Source organism: Pelodiscus sinensis, chromosome 5, assembly GCF_049634645.1.
Source record: "Pelodiscus sinensis isolate JC-2024 chromosome 5, ASM4963464v1, whole genome shotgun sequence".
Classification (NCBI taxonomy): domain Eukaryota; kingdom Metazoa; phylum Chordata; order Testudines; family Trionychidae; genus Pelodiscus; species Pelodiscus sinensis.
Window position 1 is genome coordinate 128,806,863 of NC_134715.1, and position 20,933 is coordinate 128,827,795.

Here is a 20,933-nt window from a genome sequence, read left to right on the forward strand (position 1 = left end):
GGGCCCGCCAGAGGGCGCTCGCTCCTCGCCTGCCTGGGCCCCGCCTGGAGCCCGCGCGCTCAGACCCCGTGTCCGCCGGCATCATGCCAAGGCCGCGTGGGGTCATGCCAGTGTCATGCCTCTGCCACATGGGGTCACGCCAGTTTCACACCATTGACACACATTGTCCTGCCTCTGCTGCCTGGAGTCACACTGTGTCCCAGCTTTGCTGCGTTTGATCATGTCTCTGCCATGGGGGGTCATGTCACGTCACACCAGTGTCATGCCATTGCCACACTTCGTCATGCCCCGCCATGTGGGGTCATGCTGAGTCACGCCAGTGTCATGCCATTTCCACACTTTGTCATGCCCCGCCACGTGGGGTCATGCTGAGTCACGCCACTGTCATGCCTCCCCCCCCAGTATCACCCACTGTCAGGCCAAGCAGGGTCAAGCTGCTCCAGGCAGATGCGTGGCCTTTTCCGGGGCTAGGGCAAGCCGCATTATCCCTATGTAGCTGTTGCCTCCGCCAGCGGCAGTGTCAAGTGGAAAAGTCTAACTACAGCTCAGGCTGGTCCGAGGCAATCAGAGGCTGGGGTTTTAAATAGAAATGCCAGCTTCAGGCCGGATCTGGGCACTGTCACATTCATTGCAGCCCCTGGGCTGGAGTGGAGGGGGAGGGCTGACGAAAGGGAATTAACTAAATGATCCATCTGGATCAGAGCCGCTCACCTGCTTGCATGTGCAATAACCATGGGCGGGAGCAGGTATAATGTGACCGGGCTGGGTGCGGGGCACAGGTCGCTGGGAACGTAGTGACACTGGACACCCCACCCTTCCAGCGTAACGTACCAGCCAGTGTGCGTGAGCTAGGAGTGGGTAGGGGGGGGAATCAGACCTGCTCTTTTCTGTGCGTTGTAATGAACCGGCTTGGTATTGCTGAAAGTCCGTGCCAGCCCACAGATTTGATACGGTTAGGGGTTGTTTGCAGAGCAGTGGCTGTGCTGGGGGTGTAAATCCTGCTTCCTGTGTGTGAGATTTCCCCAGCCATTTCCAGAACACATGGGCAAACGGACCAACATTTCAAATTCATTTCAGGGGGTGGCATGGACCTCCCTGATCAGTCCCCTCGTCAACAGCCTCTGCTCCCATCCCTTTGGCCCTCTCCGATCCAGCCCCCAGCCTGTGCGCCCCATCCTCCCAGTCCTTGCTGATTTGAACCTCCTCCCTGCCTGTCCTGATCTGACACCCCAGCCGATTTTCTTCCCCGCAAACCCTTAGCAACCCAATGCCCACAGCCTGTGTTCTTCCCCCGTCCTGCTCCTTCCTGAGCTAACTCCCCATCCTCCTGGCTCTTGCTGATCTGAAACTCTCCTGGCCTGTGATCTCCCCCCAACAGCCAGTCTACCCAGCCTGTGCTCTTCATCTCCTTGCCCTTCACGCCCCCTCCCCGCCTGTGCGCTCTACCCAGGAGACTTGGCCAGGTTGGGGCTGGGTATTTTGGGTGTGAGTGTTGCTGCCCTGTACTGGACAGAACAGGCCCTGCCCCAGAACAGGCGATCTGCTTGGAGTCCTAGCAGCTGAACCTGGGCACGGTTAACCCGCGTGTAGCTCGGATTTGTGGGGCATCTCCAGCTTTGGCTTGAATGTGCCTCATTGACTGAGGTCACCCGGGCCAATGAGCAGTGGCTCACTGGCACCAGCCACGTGAGCGCTGCCTTGAGTCTGCCTCCGCTTCCAGGTGCAATTCGAGGTGTCACTGATTACAGACACCAGCACAGTGATGCATTATACTGCCGCCCACAGCAACAGCCAGGGCTGAGCTCAGAGCCTGCGCTCCTCTAATGCTGGAGCTCATGGAGAGTCACCCTAAGTCGTTACCAGGATGGGGCCAGAAGCTGGCGGCAACAGGGTTCCCCTGCTAGGGGCAATGCCCATGCGCTCCTCTGTCTTGCGTACAGGGCTGTGCACGCCCCCCAAAGCTCTGACCCAGGACTGAGAATGGGCCGGGGAGACTGCTGCTGGCTGGCAGGTTTCTGCTGGCCTCTGAGCCTGGCACAGCTGGCTGAGGAAAGGCTGCCAAAGCCGTAACTGTAGGTGGGGCCTGGTTTGTAGGGTTCCACCTCTCCAGAGACAGGGTGAAGTGCTGGGGGAGGCAGGGCATTTCCTGCCCATGTGCGAGAGCTGTGCTCATAGGATGGGGCCCCTGTAAAACGGAGGAGTCTCTTCAGCTAGCTCAGCCCTGGCTGGGCATGTTGGGTTCCTCCCTCCCTCCCCTTCTCCTAAATCTCCCTCCTTGTGCTGCTACCCGACCCACAGCACGGTTCAGGAAATGCACCCGCAGGGCTGCTGTGTCTGTGATGGTGGAGGAGTGTGGGGCTGCTGATGGTGGTGGGGCACAGGCCTTCAAGCCTTTAGCTCCTTTCTGGTGCACCCGGTGTGGAGATTGCCAGCCCTGCCCCAGAACTTCTCCCTTTCCCATCGCCAGTCCTTCCTCCAGGCTGCCCTTCAGCCTGGACCAGCTGCTCATGGCCCCACGTGCCAGCCGAGCCCCCCCCCCTCCATTCTATTCTGATTCTTCTACTCCACATCTATCACCATGGTGACCGAGTCCCACAAAAGACAGGAACGAGGTGATCCTTCTAGATCCATTTCAGCATTGGATACAGCTTCTTCCGTGGGCTCTTCCAGGTGTCCTTGGCTTCGGCCAACCTGGGTTTGGCGGAGAACGGTCTCATTCTAAGTCTAATGTGGTCGGCACGCTGTAAAAACAAACACTAATACTCACTGTGCTTGGCACTCCACTGAGTCCAGTCCGTTTGCCCCGTGGCATCTCCAAGTGATGATGCCAATGGAGGCTGCAGGGGCTGAGCGTCCCGAAAATAATCAGGCCCGAACTCACAAATAAACAATGATAATGAGATAAGGCTGAGACAGGCCTTCTCAGCCCACGGTCCTTGGGCCTCAAGTGGAGTTCCTCAAGGGTCTGTTTTGGGACCCGTACTGTTCAATATCTTCATCAATGATGTAGATATTGGGATAGAGAGTACGCTTATTAAGTTTGCAGATGATACCAAACTGGGTGGGGTTGCGACTTCTTTGGAGGATAGGGACATAATTCAAAATGACCTTAGCAAGTTAGAGAAATGGTCAGAGGTAAACAGGATGAGGTTTAATAAAGAGAAATGCAAAGTGCTCCACTTAGGAAGGAACAATCAGTTCCATACATACAAGATGGAAAGCGACTGTCTAGGAAGGAGCATGGCGGAAAGGGATCTAGGGGTCATAGTGGACCACAAGTTGAATATGAGTCAACAGTGTGATGCTGTTGCAAAAAAAGCAAATATGATTCTAGGTTGTATCAACAGGTGTGTTGTAAGCAAAACTCGTGAAGTCATTCTGCCGCTCTACTCTGCACTAGTTAGGCCTCAGCTGGAGTACTGTGTCCAGTTCTGGGCGCCACATTTCAAGAAAGATGTGGAGAAATTGGAAAGGGTACAGAGAAGAGCGACAAGAATGATTAAAGGTCTAGAGAACATGACCTATGAAGCCAGGCTTCATGAACTGGGCTTGTTTAGTTTGGAAAAAAGAAGATTAAGGGGGGACATGATAGCGGTTTTCAAATATCTAAAAGGGTGTCACAAGGAGGAAGGAGAAAATTTGTTCCTCTTGGTTTCTGAGGACAGGACAAGGAGTAATGGGCTTAAAGTGCAGCAGGGGAGGTTTAGATTGGACATTAGGAAAAAATTCCTAACTGTCAGGGTGGTCAAATATTGGAATAAATTGCCAAGGGAGGTGGTGGAATCTCCCTCTCTGGAGATATTTAAGAACAGGTTAGATAGACATCTGTCAGGGATGGTGTAGGTGGAGCTTGGTCCTGCCTTGAGGGCGGGGGGCTGGACTCGATGACCTCTTGAGGTCCCTTCCAGTCCTATTATTCTATGATTCTATGATTCTATGATTTAGCTACAAGTTCATCCTTCCTGAGTCAGCACAGTATGTAATCACATAACACAGAGTAGGGAATCAGGAACTAGACCATGGAGGAGATGCATTAGCCAGAGGCTGGAGCGTAGACAGTTATAATTAGCAGTAAGGATGTTAAGGACTAGTTGACTGATAAGCAAATGCTGATCAGATAGTCGAGTCGATTCTCCCCCTCACTTGCTGCCTTTATCAGATAGAGGCAACAAGGGAGGGGGGAAGAAGGGGTACTTCAAGGTGGCAGCGCCACACAGCTGATCCCGGGCTCTGTGTGGCACTGCCCCTTTGAAACACCATCTTGGCATTTCAAAGGGGCTGTGCCGTACAGAGCTGACCCTGGGCTATATGTGGCGCTGCCCCTTTGAAATGCCACCATGGCATTTCAAAGCAGCAGCATCGCATGGAGCCCAGGGTCAGCTGAGGACTCCCTAGTTCACCCCTGGCTCCCAGTGGCATTTCTACGGAACCTGGAGTCAGCTAACCTGGGCTCTGCGCAGCATTTCCAAGTGTGCAGAGTCCACTGATCAAACCACAAGCAGCTGATCCCAGGTTCTGCGGAAATGCCGTGCAGAGGCCAGGATAAGTCCCCAGCTGACCCAGGGCTCTGTGTGACATTTCCCTGCAACTCAGGATCAGCTGGGGACTCCCCAGCTTTGAAATGCCACGCTGGAGCCCAGGATCAGCTGGGGAGTCCCCAGCTGACCCTGGCTTTGCATGGCATTTCAAAGCGGCAGCTCCCCATGGAGCACAGGGTCAGTGAGTCCCCCACTGACCCCAGGCTCCATGCAGGTGCTTACGCTTTGAAATGCACAAGAGCCCCCACTGGGGACTTTTGTACATTTCAAGGCTGGCAAGCCACACGGAGCCCTGAGTCAGCAGGACTTCCTGCTGGCCCCAGGCTACAATAAATACACAAGAGCCCCAGCGGGAAGTGCCTATGAACTAGTTGAGTAGTCGATGGAAATTCCATCGACTACTTGCCTAGTAAATTAACAGTTATTTAACATCCTTAATTAGCAGCAGTTGCACCCATCTTTAATCTTTACTCCATGTTAATACCATTTTGCATCAATTTCTTCATGCAAGTCGGTTAGCCCTTCATTTCACCTTTGGTAACTTAGAAAGTCTTGTCTTTAACAAGTCTCAGAGGGGTCGCCTTGTGAGTCTGTAACTTTAAAAACAACGAGCAGTCCTGTGGCACCTTAGAGACTAACAAAAATATATATGGTATCAGGAGTTTTTGTGGGCAAAACCCACTTCCTCAGATGAACTGGAAAGGGCCAACAGGAACGCAGAATTTATAACAAAATTATAAATGACAAGTTATAAAGTCTGGGTTCGTGATATCCCTCTCCAGTTTACCAGATGACGTGGGTTTTGCCCATGATCAGGGCTTGACAATTAGTGTAATCTACTCACCCATAGCGAGTAGATTACAAGCCGGCACAGCTGCGCAGCGCGATCTGCGCATGCACAGCATGCTGAACCGCATGGCTGGCGAGCAGGGCTTGCTGCTGCTTGTCAGGCCCTGCCCCTGATATTTTTGTTAGATCCTCACGTGCCACAGGACCACTTGTTGTCTTTAAAAGACTGAATTAAGTTTACTGGAGAAACAGATTAAAATGAATTTAAATTTCACGAGGAGTAATGGTAGTTTGAACTAGGAAGCCTAGTTCGAACTACCTAGTTCGTACCCCGTGTAGCCGCGCTGCACGGGGTTCGAACCAGCGGGGTTTTAAAAATGGCGGCTCCCCGCTTATGCAAATGAAGCCCGGGAAATTCAAATCCCGGGCTTCATTTGCAAGTGCGGTATGCCTACATTACTCCGCTAGTTCGAACTAGCGGGGTAGTGTAGACATACCCTTAGACTGTTAAAACTGAGTTTTAAAACATGCACTCTTTGGCTGCATGAGGGGAGGAATCGCAAGTAGGCACAGAGAAGTTATTTGAATCGGCTCTTGTGTATAGTTCAAGAAGGCTGCTGATACAGTGCAGCGTTCAGCGAGGTGCCAGGAGAATGATTCAGCGATTAGATAGTGATAGACGCAATGAGTTCCATCTCGTTTAGCAAAGAGACAGCTAAGGGGTGACCTGATTCCAGTCTATGCATATGTGCATGGGCTAATCTCATTAAGATCCAGATCCTGCAGTTGGATTCATGCGGGGCTGGCCCTGTGCCCACCCACGAGTAAACACACTGTATTGGTGGTATCCTTGCTCCCCAATGATAGCGATTCCAGTGGGTTGCCAGTAACATCTGTCAGACACAAACGTGTAACTCACACACCTGCTGGGCGTGGTTCATGGAGTGGCACTGAGAAGAATGAGTCTGCTCTACAGGCTTAGCTGAGCGCCAGCTGGCTTTTAGCTCATGGGAGAGGCTCATGCACTAAGCTCCAGAAGTCCCAGGTTTGATTCTGCCTGTTGCCGTTACACACACATTGAAGCCTCGCTTGGCTGGCATGTAGCCAGGGGTGGCTTGTGACTATAGGCCGACTTGGCCGTTGCCTAAGGCGGTGCCCAGGCACCCGATGATGACATTGGGGGCGCCCGATGATGACGACATCACTCCAGTGACGGCCGTGCAGGCAGGGGCGCCAATCACGTGTTCCGCCTGGGGCCGCCAGCTGCTGCAGCCCACCTCGGGCCGCTCCTGCATGTAGCAAAGGTGGGAAAGGAACGAAGCTAATAAATAACCTTATTGAAATAAATAGCAGGTGGGAACCTCTCCAGAGCAAACATTCCAGGACTCCCCTCGTGCTTGCAGTGTCAGGCTCTCCAGATGAACAATAGTCCCTTTGTTACTCCCTTGGTATCGCATCCAGCGACTGCAGTGTCGGATTTATGCACAAGCTAAGTAACCACGCTGCTGAGACACCGCAGTCCGAGCATGCTGCTTCCTCACTCGCCGGGTGGTCAACCTCAGACAGAAGGGTGGTAGCACACATCACAGGAGGGAGATGAATGGTTCACTGGTAAGCCTCACCTTTAATGGGCGAGGCATAGCGGGCATGATTAACTGGTGGGGGCTGGTGCAGCCTCCCGCCCGCCGTCTGCTCCAGCTCTGTGGGACCCAGACTCTGTGGGACTCTGGGGAAGCATGGGCTCTGATGGGGGGCTGGGAAGGGCTTGCCTGTCCAAGTCATGGGGTCACCCCCCACACCCATGGCTGGGATAAAAGGTGGAACTAAGGGCTCATTAGCATTAGATCTCCCTGGTTTGCTATAGTGCCCCCTGTCTGTCAATAAGGGAAGGACGGGACAGCTGGACACAGACACAAATGGGCATTAGGGGTTCTTCTTTCCATAGGAACTGGATGCCTAACATTTCCCCTAAGGACTATCTGGTAACCCAGTGGTTACTAATACACTCTTCCAAGGCTCGAAGCCTCCCGCCTATTACTGGGACAACTGCCATGCAGCTGCCTGGATAAGTCCATCGTTGAACGAAACCCGGACTGCAACAAGCTTGCAGTGAGCTGAGGCAAGACTTTATTTCCTTTGTTTCTAAAAACCTCATGACCTCCCCCTCTCCCTCCACCAGACACAGCAGCCGAGAGCTGAAGGCCGAGTGCTTTTGCCCATCTGCTCCTACTGCCCCTTGCCAGCGACAAAATATACAGACGAGCCAGCAATGCAGATTCTTAAAAGGGGCTTTTCTCCATTTTATTTTGCTGGAATAAAAATCCTTCACAGTCAGATATCAATATAGCAAGATAGCTAGAGATACGTATACATATAGATCTTTACACATATATATATATACACACCTATCTCTATATGGACATTATATATATATATATATGTACACAGTAGAAAATCTAAAAGGCAGTGACTCTTCACAATGTTATAACCTGATGGAGATGTACAATAGACTAGTCACTGATTGTGAAATGTGCTAGAAGGGTAACAATAGTTTTCCTAAATGGATGCATTTTTGCTGTACAAAAAGTCCATTTTAAAAAAAATTCTTTTCCTCAAACACATTTACCAGAGGCACAGTTAACACAACAGTGTCGGAATGCGGACAGAAGCCACACGGAGGTTTTGTTTTCATTCATACGTATTCTTTTTAAAGTGTTTGTTTTTGTGGGTGTTCTTTCAAAGTCTCGCTAGGCGGAGAGAGAGACTCATCAAGGGTCCATGTGGCACACACGGGAACAGTTTACCTTCTGGTCTGAATTCACAGTAAGAGCAGAAAGCGAGGGGGCGGGGAAGGTTCAGAAACAAAACACACAAGGACAGGACTTACATTTGCACACAGGCCATCCCCAATGTGGCCTGCAGGTCTATGTGGACTCCAGCCAAAATCCTGAAGCTAACGCAACCCCTACCACCGGCAGGGCCAGGCAGCAACCTGTTCACCTGCAGGATTTTTATTGCTGGTAAACTCAGACAGCACGCTAGGCTAAATGCTTAGCTGGCCTACGCAGGCACCTCTCCACTGAACAGAGTGACCTCAAGGCCTGCCAGCAGCAGAGGGTCTGGCTCATTGCTCCTGTCAAGGAACAGAGACAAGATGGAGACGAGCAAAGAAGCCATGGCGATTTAGTTTTGATTTTTAAAACCCAGTGTAAATTTAAAGGCAGGTTGGATAAATTCCTGGGTCTCGTGTGCTTGGTGCCTCCAGTTCAGCTTCTAGAAGAGAAAATGTCCAACTGGGAGAAGATCTGAGCCAATGCAAATAAAAACGCCTTTCAAAGGATCTAGCTCAGAACCTGATTTCATCGTTACACGGTAAAAAACTGCTTAGGCATTTGGTTTGCGCAGCACGCTAGCTGGGTGCGGCATTTTGCACCAGTGGGGCAGATTTGCCATGTGGTTTTATCCCTCCGGTCATCTGAAAGGAGCCAAGGGGCCATGCCAATAGACTAGAGAAATACAGTGTGCTCCTAAGGAATGGGCCCAAAATGATACACTGGCTCCAACCTGCCCAAACCTGGATTATGACCCAGTTTGGATCCCAGTCCAAAATCCCAGTCTCTGTTTGGATCTGAATGTAGCAAAGTACGGCTGGGAAAGTACAGACACGATGATTGTCATAGGGATCAAACCGGTACCTTGTGCCGTAAACACAAGCCCTACCACCTGAGTGAAAGGACTCCTCCTTCTGTCCAGAAGTAGAAAGCTGTTATAGTTGCAAGGGCCAGCCACTAGAGGGAGACATGTTCACGTATACAGGGGAAGGGGCCTGATTCACAGCTAAAGTGGGAAAGATTCCCATGTACTCGGATGGCGTTTGACTCGGCCTTGGACCAATGTATTACACAAACTCTGGGGAAGCGACAATCTTGAGTCAGGCTAGGTCGCTTGGGCCATCCCTCATCTTAATGTCATAGCCCTGACGCCAGCGGAAGAAAGTTGTGGCTTCTTATACACAGTGCCTGCAGGGAGGGGCATTTGAAGAAAGGCCTCAAACAGAACGGATGGCTCGGCCTGGCAGTATTGGCAGCCGGGAACAGCTACAGTTACATCTTGTGAGAAAATTTAATATTTTTGTAAGGGAAAGCCAAGAGTGTTCCATTCCAATCCAGAAAAGTATGGGCCTTTCTCAATGGGGCCTTGCCTGACGATAGTGCACACTATACATTCAATTATCTCTTCTGCGAAGTCAAGGATTTATGGTATCTAAAAGGGTGTCGTAAGGAGGAGGGAGAAAACTTGTTCATCTTGGCCTCTGAGGATAGAACAAGAAGCAATGGGCTTAAACTGCAGCAAGGGAGGTTTAGGTTGGACATTAGGAAAAAGTTCCTAACTGTCAGGGTGGTCAAACACTGGAATAAATTGCCCAGGGAGGTTGTGGAATCTCCATCTGTGGAGATATTTAAGAGTAGGTTAGATAAATGTCTATCAGGGATGGTCTAGACAGTATTTGGTCCTGCTGTGAGGGCAGGGGACTGGACTCGATGACCTCTCGAGGTGCCTACCAGTCCTAGTATTCTATGATTCTGTGGTCTAAAGCCGTGGTGTTCAACACGGTAGCCACATGTGGCTATTTGGCTGGTTGAGTGTGGCTAGTTGGCTTGAACAATGTGGCTAGTTGGCTGGTTATTGTGGCTAGTTCACCATAGCAGTAGCCACCGTAGGGGCAACTGCTTCACAACTGGTTGGGCACCACGGATCTAAATGAACAGACTCCCCTACCAATTTAAGCCACATCCCCAAATGGCTCAGATAAACCCATGTGTGTCTGGAGCCCTGTATTCCACGTGGCAGGCTAAGAGGCCTTTGTGAACAAGCTGGCCTTTGCTAACAGCTCCCATGCGGCAGTGGCCGAGATGATCATGGTTTCCCGCGTCTGCTCAGACCAAGAGTGACGTGTGGGACCTGCGAGGGGGCGGGACAACACCTGGGGGGAGGTGCTGAGTCTGGACGGTGGCATGCTGCCCAGTCTGAAATGGATTTCTAGCACAGCGCAGCTGGCTGCAGGGGTAACGCTCTTTGAGTGCCCAGCTAATGGGGCAACACGCCACATGACAATGGTGATTGCTAGGCGAACGTAGGCACAGCAGGAGAATGAGCTGACTTGGGAGCCAGCCTGGAGCATGCTCTTGGTTAGCACAAGTTGTTCCAAGAAATACCCGTGCCCCCTGGACAGGGAAATCATGGGGAGCAGTAACTGCTGGAAAACAGGTGTCCAATGCAGCTCTCAAAGAGGCAATGCTGAATTGGCTGGTAGCGAGCAGAGACCAAGCTCTGTCTAAAGGCAGATGGGAATGACAAGGGCAGATCCTGCTAATCAGTGCACGGCAAAGGAACTGAGTCCTAACAGAAGCGCTTCCTAAGAAAAGATGGCGAGAGTCCCTTAACAGGGGATGATCCCGGCCTTCCTGCTATCCTCTGTATACCAGGCACCGAGACGCGCCCGGCCACAGGCTGACTCTGGCTGACTTGCCAAGCTGGTCACTAGACGTTCCAAAAGGAAGGGAAATGGAGCTCTGGGGTGACAGTTCTCAGGGGCACTTGCATGGTCCCAGGCAAGATGTGGAGGCAGCTTTCGTGGTGTTTGGAGAAGGGCCCTGGGGCAATTGTCCTGGAAGGGCAGAAGTGGCCAGGTGTGTGCTATGTCTGAGGCCACAGGGCTAAAACCAGGAGAATTCTTAGCACTGGATCACATCTGGGCCAACCAGGTCTTCACTGTTGTCTCAACGCTGCATATTACGGCGGTTGAAACCAGCGCCAGAAGCTCAGTTCCTAACTGGGTGAGCCTAATGGCCTATCACAGGGGTGGGCAAGAGGCTGCCAGCGGGCCAAATCCAGCCCACCAAGCCACTGGATCCAGCCCACGGCCGCCTTGCCAGAACCCTTACGCAGAGAGCAACTCGCTCATTAAACAGTGGACTGCACGGGAGGGGGGAGGGAGACTGCACGCTGCTCCTGGTCCCCAGCAAAATCTCTCAGCTCCCATTGGCCAGTTTCTGGCCAATAGGAGCTGAGAAATTTTGCTGAGGCTAGGGTCGGTGTGAAGCCTTCTCCCTCCCCCTCTTATGCCCCACGTGGAGCAGCTAGCCGACTGAGACTTCAGCAGGGAGCCTGCCTCAGGTTCCGGCAGGGCTGCTGGCTGGGAGCCACCTAGGTGAGCGCCTCCCAGCCAGAACCTGCGTCTGGCATCCCACCCCCTCTCTCCCCTCTGACTACCTGCCCCGGCCACCACCCAAACCCTCTGTACCCCCTTTCCTCCTCCTCCTAGGTCACATCGGTCTCCCAGACCCTGCACACTCTCATACACCTCTCCCCCAGGCCAGAATCCTCTCCGGCACCCATACCTCCTCCCTGATCCTGCATCCCATTCCCCTGTCCCTGGACACCACCAAAACCCTCTGCATCCCCTTCTTCCAGGTCACAACTCCCTCCCAGACCCTGCACCCCCTGCTAGAGCCCCTCCCCCAGGCCAGAATCCTCTCCTGCACCCAAACCCCTCCTGAACCCAGCACCCCAAGCCTCTGCCCTAGATCACAACCCCCTCCTTCACCCAAACTCCCTCTCAGACCCAAGTCCCCTACCCCAAGCTCTCTTCTGCATCCAACCTCCGTCCCAGACCCCACACCGCCCCCATGGAAGTGTGACCCTTGACCACTTGTCAATACCTTGGAGTGCCCTCCCGCCATTAAAAATTATTGCCCACCCCTGGCCTATCACCGCCAGGTGTGAACAGCCTAGGTCCTATAATGCAAGTAAGCAGTTCCAGTTCCACCCAGCAGTGGGCAGTCGTTCACACACATTAGCCTGATCCCTACAGAATGCACTAACATGCCTCTTCTGCCAACCCTACGGCCTTCAGCCCCGCCTTGGCCAGTGAGACATCACTACCTCCAGGAAGTTTATTCTTTGCTGGGGACACTCAATACGGTCTCTCCTTTGGCACCAGGGGGCAGGGAAAGGCTGGTCTCTGGTTTCCCACCGCTCATTCAAAAAAAGGTCTGTCTAAGGCAGCACTTTATTTGTCCAGCCCCTTTCAGCTGGAGCTCTCAAAGCATGGTACAAACAGCAAACAATTACCACCCTCCTGAGGCAGAGAGGGATTATCCCCATTCTTCAGCTGGGCAAAATGAGGCACAGAGCCATGACGAAGCTTGGCCAGGATCACCCAGCAAATCCAGACCTCCTTCCTGCCAGTCTGAATCGCTAAGCACGCCACTGTGCTTCCTCGGGCGGATGAGAAGAACTAGTCAGCACAGAGCTGCCCAAAGGGGAAACCTACGAGTCTCATTTCTCTGCACGCTGCAGTGTCTCTAGGAGCCCTCGCTCCTGAGCTAAGATGGGCTGAGTCTATGCAGATGTGCCCAGCAGGGGTTGTGAATGAAAGCGTCTGACTTTAGGTTTTTTCACTCCTGAAATCTTTTATTCCCTGAATAACCTGGGTATTACGGTGCTCTCAGGTACAGGCTTCAGAGAGAGACAGTGACACAGAACCTCGACCTGCCACCAGCTCTTAGCCTATGATCAACAGCGTGGTTGATATTCCCAAGTCTCCTACTGAAGTCCATAGGTGTTAATTGCGACCCTTCATTTAGTGTAGTGCAGTTCTATAGCTACGATATGGGTGTGCAGGTGAAGTTTCATGACCCCTCTTTTACAGCTGGGGAAACTGAGGCAGGGAGCGGAAAAGACACCCACATCTGCACTAGAAATGGGAAAAGAACAGAGATCTCTCCGCTCCCTCTCTCCCTGCGTAGAGGTTGTTGCGATCAATGCTTATTTCCTTAATAGATTCAGAGTCCGTTCCCAGTGCGCAGATAGTCCTCTGCAAGGCCACGAAGGAAACAGCCCCAAACCTGTAATTCAAACACCCTCACGAGGCCTTTGGTCATGATGGCCCAGGGGATCACCCTCTCAAACAAGCTATAAAGTGCCACCAGCAGAAGGAAATCCTGGAGCAAACTGGTTCACGACCGTTGTAGCCAGGGGCAAGAGAGCTGCAGCAGGGTTCTATCGTGGGTTTCCTAAGAGACTGTCCCTCTCTGGGCATGTCTTCCGAACATCCAAGTCTCAGAAGAAGAATGGAGGACGATTTGTGGCCTTGTCTAGCTGGGCTTTGTGGGAGGCCCATGCTATAGCACCAACAGGATGCTAACATCCCAGGTTCTCCACAGGACTATCGGTGGGCAGGAAGAACGCAAGGACAAACCAGAAAGCAAGGCCCCGATCCAGGGAGATGGAGAACACCCCCTCCTATTCCTATTGGAGTCAGTAGGGTAGTGAGGATGTGGAATATCTCATAGGATCAGGCCGGCAGGCCTGAAATTTGTTCTTGGAAAGAACTTCTGCTCTTCCTGCCAATCCCAGGCGCCCACATAGACGTCACAGAGGTTTCTTCCTTGTTTTGTTTAATAATCATATATACAGAACTAGACCGTTATTTACATCCAAGTACACTTGTCTCCGTATAACTTAGCAGCATATAATATACGATTCGGTTCCTATTTCTGTTAATAAGCACTTCACACACAGAAAACCGTCAGTGATTTTCCTAGTTTTATGCTAGCAACGCTATCGTTTGCGCGTCTGTTTGCAGCGACGTGGTGATCGCCAGTCAGGAGATTGGTGGAAGCTACGCAGTACGGGGCAATAGTTAGTCATATCAGCATTTCTAATCTCTAACCCTTTCCCAGACGGCTGCAAGGCTATTACACACCAGCTGATCTGGCCATAAGCCAAAGCATCCCCGGTGTGACGTCTTAAAGCAATAGAAGCAAAATCATGGAAGGAAACCAAACACACACAGACAGAAAGGATCTGACGCTTCCCTGTCTTACGGGAGCGTAACTCGTTTGAGCCACATCTTCAGCTAATGGAAGGCCATGGGTCTGAGGCAATGAAATTAAGCTGGTGCCTACCAGCTAAAGATCTGCTCTGCTGGATTCAGTGGAGCTGTTCATGATCAAACCCTCTGCTTTGCAACTCTCTGGCAGCGTGCTGGAGCATTAGCTCCGTATTGACCCGGGAGGGAAAAGTGTCCCTGACTCACCAGCATAACTTCTCAGTGCACCTCGGGTGTTCGGTGCCGGTCTCAAGGAAAGACAGGCTTACCCCTGCTTAGCTCAAGACATCTGAATAGATCCCAAACCAAGCACGTGGCACATCTGCTAGAAGAACGGTTATGGCACATGCCCTCCCCCGTCCTTACGTGGCTCTGTGGTCCCTAAAATCGGCAGCATGACAAGTCCGTCGATCACTCGGGGAAAGGAAGGGAACGGAACTGTGCACTTCCTAGCATTTTGGCAAAACACCTGCCCACAGGATTCACGGGGAAAGTAACCTCAACCCGGGCCCCCAGCCACCTTCTGGTTGTGGCAACACCCGAGCGGGCGTCATGCACAAAGAGCAATTCGCAGCACAGCTGGCCTGCAAAAATGGTGACTTTGCTGACTTCTGCTTGTTCAAGTGTCTGGCTAATTTGCATAGAAAACAGAGCCCGTGAAGGAAGGAGCGTTCAAGGTTCAGCTTTTTCTCGGCCTCGCCTTTGCAATGACTGATTCCTGTCACAGCCTGAGTGTCATTTTAACACCCCCAGATCCTCAGCTGGTCTGGCTCATTCTACACTGATTTACTGTAGCGTAGGGGGTTCTGGCCCGAATTTTCTCATCCACCTGCCTCAATGGTGTGAATTGGACATTAAGGGAAGTCTTAAAACACTCCCCCTGCCTTTTTACTGCAGTGATGTTACAGTGCACTGAATGAATATGCACGCAGGGGACTTTCACTGCACGGATTGTTGGCCTCCCGACTCTGGGACACAATTAGGGTATGTCTACACAGCAACTAGACCACTGCGGCTGTGCCAGCCAACTCTGGCTCCAGGGACTTGGGCTGTGAGGCTGTTTCATTGCTGTGTGGTCTCCTGGAACGCTCAGCAGGGTACCAGACCCCTTCCCTGGAATTCTACACAGCCTTGAAACAGTCCCGCAGCCCGAGCCAGCTGTGGGGTGTTCTTTGCTGGGCAGCACATACCCTTAAGGAGCTTTCAGGGAGCGTATTGCTGATCTGATTAGATCTCTCTCTAATTGGGAATGTTTCAAGCCTGCAGAACATGCACGCAAGGTCTGGTCTGTTCTGCATTGGTTAGGCACCAGTAGGAATCCCAGGGATGTACTGAGTGGGTGGAACGGGGCTGATGCTAACATCAGGGGGGTGAACATCCTCACAGGCTGACTGTTTGTTCCTTGAAACATCTGCTCTTTCAATCCTGAAAGATTACATATCAGGTGGGACCTGAGACCTGTGAAAACTGGTCTTTTTAGCCACTCAGCATGATTCCCTTCCCGCCAAGGATTGCAAAGCCCTTTGTGAACAGGAATCAGTTCATCCCTGCGAGGTAGGGAAGGATGCTTATCTTGGTTTAATTCCTGGGGAAACTGAGGCACAGCACGGTGACATGCCCAAGGTCACCCAAACAGAAAATCAGATCCCTCGCCATCCCGTAACTCCTTATGACTGTTAACAGCGAGGGTTTTGGGCACTCAGCCCCTCCCATGGATTGATGGGGATCCGGGGCGCTCAGCCCTCAGAGTATGCGGGTGATCAGCTCCCTTTGAGTCAAGGGAGCTGTTTCGCTTTACGCCCACGGAGGGACAGGTCCAGCTAATTTACAAGAGAGAAAAATGGTGCCCAATCGTGCAGACACTTCATCGGCCTTTGCACACAAACGAGGCATGTGCAGCAGACCCACGTGCCTCAGCTATGCCTCCCACAGGCTAGTTGTGCAGCAACTCCCTCAGTGTGTGTGAACAACTGGGTGTGCAAATTAGACACCCCTCAGTGCCCCGAACACAGGCCTATGGGATTGCTGCTGAAAGCCAGGCTGCAGTGCCCCAGGAATTGTCACGGCAGGCGCCGGGAAGGGAAACCACCGTCCCGGAATGGCCATGGGGCCAGGTGGAACAGCAGTAGAACGGGCAGGCGCTACCACTCCAATGTGCTCTTCGAGTCGGTAGGCTGCTCTGGGCACACAGCCGCAGCCCTCTGCACCCTTACGCGCTTGTCACTGCCAGCTGTGGTGCTGGGCCGGGGGCGGATTAACAGTCGGCACCTGGAAACAGGAGCGGGGTTACACCACGGCACAATTGGCAACGGGCAGCAAAGCCAGCGCCTGTCATAACTGGAATGCCACAAAGCACCCAGCTGAAGCTGGTGGTGGGGAGGAAGTGCCCCCTTGCGCACTGTCCTGGCGCTGGAGACAGAGAGGACGGTGGCTTAAGGTTGCGCCTCCTCACACCACTTCTCCCACTGACGCCAATCTCCCTCCTACCGCAAGTGCAACGGGGCTACCGCGAATACAGCCAGCGCCTGGCTCCTCTCTGCAAGGATGGGCTGTTGGACTCTCGCCACTGACTTCCAGAGAGCAGCCACTGATTTAGGGCCTCATCCAAAGTCCATCGAGTCAATGAGACTCTTCTCTGGGCTGTGCGTCAGGCCCACTCTGTCTATTCCGTGTGCTCACCCCATCTCCAAGAGCGGGGCCCACTCCCTGTCCTACACAGCCCATGCCAAGACTAGGACAACGCCTCTTGGCCCTCCATCAAAGACCATTTCGGGGGCAGCTGGCTTGGGCTCGTCCCCAGGACAGCCAGTTTCACGGGTATCTGCGTTCGTTTTTGCCACACTCCTGCAGTGTTTTCGTTGCCTCCCCCCGCACAAGAGAAGCCGTGGAGAAACCGAGGAGCCCTGTTTCCCAGGACCGGCTGTGCCGGGCCTTCCTGCAAGAAGCCTTCATTCGTACAGCATCAGCGACTGTTGTTATTCACCGGCGCCAGCTGTGGCCCAGGCTTGGTCACTCACCGCTGGTGCAAGCACAAAGGCCAAACCCAGCAGGAAAACAACTCCCTGAGAACTGGTCAGTTTCGCTTTCTCCCCGTGCCTGCTGGATCCTGAGATTTCCCCAAGACGGGCTACATCATGAGCCACCGTCTCATCGCTGGAGCTCAGCTCAGGGCAGTGTCTGGAAAATGAACAATTTCCGCATCAGCTGCTATTTCCCCAAGGCTGCGCCTGCCCTGTCCTGCCGTTCTCGGTCAGTACGCACTCGGGCCTTAACTGTCCCTGAAGTCGCTGTGTAGGGGTTTGCGTCGCCGCTCATTCTACGCCCTCATTCCTTCTAGCTCTCCCTCCGGAATAAGGCATTGGGCCTCCTTCCTAGCTACACTGAATCTGCACTGCTTCAGATTGGTCCCACCTGAAAGCCCCTTTACATAGAACCACAGAGCTGGGAGAGACCTCAGAAGGCCATCAAGTCCAGCCCCCTGCCCGAGGCAGGACCAATCCCAACTCAATCAGCCCGGCCAGGGCTTTGTCAAGCCGGGACTTAAACACCTCTAGGAATGGAGACTCCACTACTTCCCTAGGGAACCCATTCCAGTGCTTCACCACCCGCCCAGGGAAATAGTTTTTCCTAATATCCAACTTGGACCTCTCCCACCACAACTTGAGACCATTGCTCCTTGTTCTGCCACCTGTCACTATTGAGAACAGCCTCTTTCCAGCCTCTTTGGAACCTCCCTTCAGGAAGTTGAAGGCTGGTAGCATCCTTAGTGCGATACAGAATCAGGCCCTTTTATGGCCTTGGACACAGGTGAGATTTGGCAATTATGCAACCACATCTGCAGGCAAAACTGGGCCCCTCGGATTTTCCTACAGCCCCAATTCAGCACAGTTCTTAAGCATTGGCTATATTCTTAAAAAGCAGCGCAGACCTTTGTTGACGTGTTGCTTACTATGTTATGGTCTGATCTCCTGCCTCATCTAGCCAGGCATGTTCACCCACACAGCAGAATCTGCAAACGTTTGTTTCCCGAGGCCCTTCTCTACCTAGACCACCTCCCAGGGAACAGCAGCAGGAGGAAATGCAACCCTGGCACCTTTCTTTTGGGAACGGGATGGTGTCACCCCCGGGCATCCCCCAAGCATTAATTTCTGATTTGGATAAACCCGCCAGGTGTTCTCGGAAGCTTAGTCAAAGTTATGTCCTTGGGGATCCCTTTGTTTGGGCCAGGCCAGAACTACAGGAAGAATAGTGGGGGTTGTTACAATTTGCCATATCCGCTCCGAGTCCTGGAGTGGAAGGGATGTGGAATGTAAAAATTACCAAGCAGAAGCACTGCATGTTTTTGGAAGCTTGAACACCTCGCTTGATTCCTTTTGGGCTTGGCTCCCTGTACTATAACGGGCTTATTCTAATTCCCTAGTGACAACCATGGACCTTGACAATTGTTCCCAAAGCATTTGCTATAGAGACTTATCTGACTAGGTCAAAGCCTACTTTCACTGAAGTCTGTGGCAAACCTCCAACTGACTTCACTGGATGAGGCTGTAAGACGAGGAACATCAAGATGGGATACCGTGTAGCACTGAACTGCATGGTTCTTCTGACCCCAAGACCTTTGCTCTATTAGCCAATGTGGCTAAAATGCCCTGAAACACCCTGTCGCTTTGCACTGTTCTGCATCCCTAACTCTCAGAGGCAAGGGGAGTTGGTTACGGTGGCGGGGGGTGTGGCAGCATGTATTGAAATAACAGTCACAGCAGATTCCAAAAGGGCCCCCGGTCCTCCCCCCCCCCCCCAGCTGTACTAGGAGAAACAGATGTAACATCATCAGTAGTATAACAATGTACACCCACGGTTATTTTACCTACAGAGCACTGAGGAACAGAGTAAGGGCGTGGGGTTCGGAGCAGTCACCTCTGGTCAAAAGAGCATATTCTCCTTAGGAAGATCACTGGCTGGAGTAGGTAGTACATGCACAGTAATAAAAATGACTTTTATTCACTTGGTCCCTTGTTAGATCTCAGTGGACTCTATTCGCTCCAGCCTGGACGGAGTCCACGTTTTTTTCTCCTCGGAGTAAGACGGGCTGGTGGCCTTGGTGGACATGTCGTTCACTTTGTGCTCCAGCAGCTGGTTCTTCTGGTACATCTCCACGTAGTTCAGCTGCAGCTGCTTCTGGTATTTGATCACCTTCTCCTTCTCCTCCTGCCACGTGCGCCGCTCCTCCTCAAAGTCTATAATCTGCTGCTCCCGCTGCTGGCGCTCGAGCTTCAGCTCCGTCTGGAGCCGCTCCACCTCCTTCTTCAGGGCGTTCACGCTGTCCTCGTTCTGGCGCTGCATCTTGGCCTCATCGCTCTCGCAGGCCAAGGGGTCCCTTAGCTTCTCGCTGAGCTCGGCGCTGAAATGGCCATGGTGCCCCATGCTGGCCAGAGTCTGCTTCAAGTCAGAGACCTCCAGCTCACACTGGCTGAGTTTTTCCCTTAGCATCTGCACTTCGTTCATCTTCCTCTGCAGCTCATTCTCACAGAGCTCCAGGTTGACCGTCTTGGAGCTGTAGGAGTCTTTCAGGGTGATGATCTGTTCCTCCTTCTCTCTCAGGAAGTTCTTCCCTTCCTTGAGCTGGGTCCGCAGCCCCACGATCTCGTTCAGCTTCTGAGAGACGTCAGCCTGGGAATCCTTCAGCTGTTGCTTGAGCAGGGAGATCTCACCAGCTTTCTGGCATACCTGGAAGAGCAAGTGAGAGGTAGTCATGTGGGTGCCACATGGAAACCACCGCGTGTTGCCAGAGAGCCAAGTTCGCTTGGCGAGCCTGAGGCTGGTATTCCCCTCCCATACCATTGGCCTTATGTCTGGCCTTAAGCCACAGCAGAGGGAGCAGCAGCTGCTAATGCTGTACCTAGAAAGTATCAGAGGGGTCACCGTGTTAGTCTGAATCTGCAAAAGCGGCGAGGAGTCCTGTGGCACCTTATAGACCAACCGAAGTGTTGGAGCATAAGCTTTTGTGTGCAAAGACCCACTTCGTCAGATGCATGGTCTCTGCCCACGAAAGCTTATGCTCCAACACTTTGGTTAGTCTATAAGGTGCCACAGGACTCCTCGCCGCTTGTACTTAGAAAGGCGCTCATATTGGTATAGTTTATTCCTGTCCTGGAAGGAGAATAAATGACAGTGGGACAACGAATCTTTATACCAATGTAACTGTGCCTGCTGCTAGAGGTCGGACCAGTATAACTATATTGGGTAAAAAAATATTTACGCCCCTAACCAGGAAAGCTGTATGGGTACCGAGTCTGTATATAGACCACACCAAGCACGTAGAAAGCAACACAAGACCTGTATGTGTGCTCCGTGTGGCTGGCATGGAGGCTCATGAACATGCTGAGTGCAGGTGGAACGTTGAGGTTTTTAACAGCAAGCCTCTAGAGATTGAACCTCCCAGATCTGAGACTCTCTGGTCTGGTAACATCCATGCAAGGCCATGGATGTTGCTGGACCTAAGAGCCCCAGAGGCGGGAGCAATGCAGGGGCTGGGGAGCCACGGCTGGGTCAGGTGGCATCTGGGGAGTCCCTGCCCTGGCCGGAGAACTCCCAGCGTTAGCGGGGCCAGGTGACCGGGGAGTCCCAGCCAGGTAACCCCTGGATGGAGCGGAGCTGTCAGCAGCCGGGCGGCCCCGTCCAGGAATCCCGGCAAACCTCCGATGGCAGCAGGA

At 52.6% G+C, this 20,933-nt stretch overlaps 1 protein-coding gene across 7 annotated transcripts in view; it reads right to left on the minus strand.

Annotated features, from left to right (window-relative positions):
- Positions 1-13,772: 13,772 nt before the first annotated feature.
- The window catches only part of LZTS3 (leucine zipper tumor suppressor family member 3), a 127,802-nt gene continuing 120,641 nt past the window's right edge, over positions 13,773-20,933 (minus strand). For all 7 annotated transcript variants that reach the window (XM_075931005.1, XM_075931002.1, XM_006139225.4 and 4 more), the window contains one exon: positions 13,773-19,947. In XM_075931005.1, the coding sequence (XP_075787120.1) occupies positions 19,237-19,947 (711 nt within the window). In that variant the 3' untranslated portion in view covers positions 13,773-19,236. The remainder of the gene's footprint in view (positions 19,948-20,933) is intronic.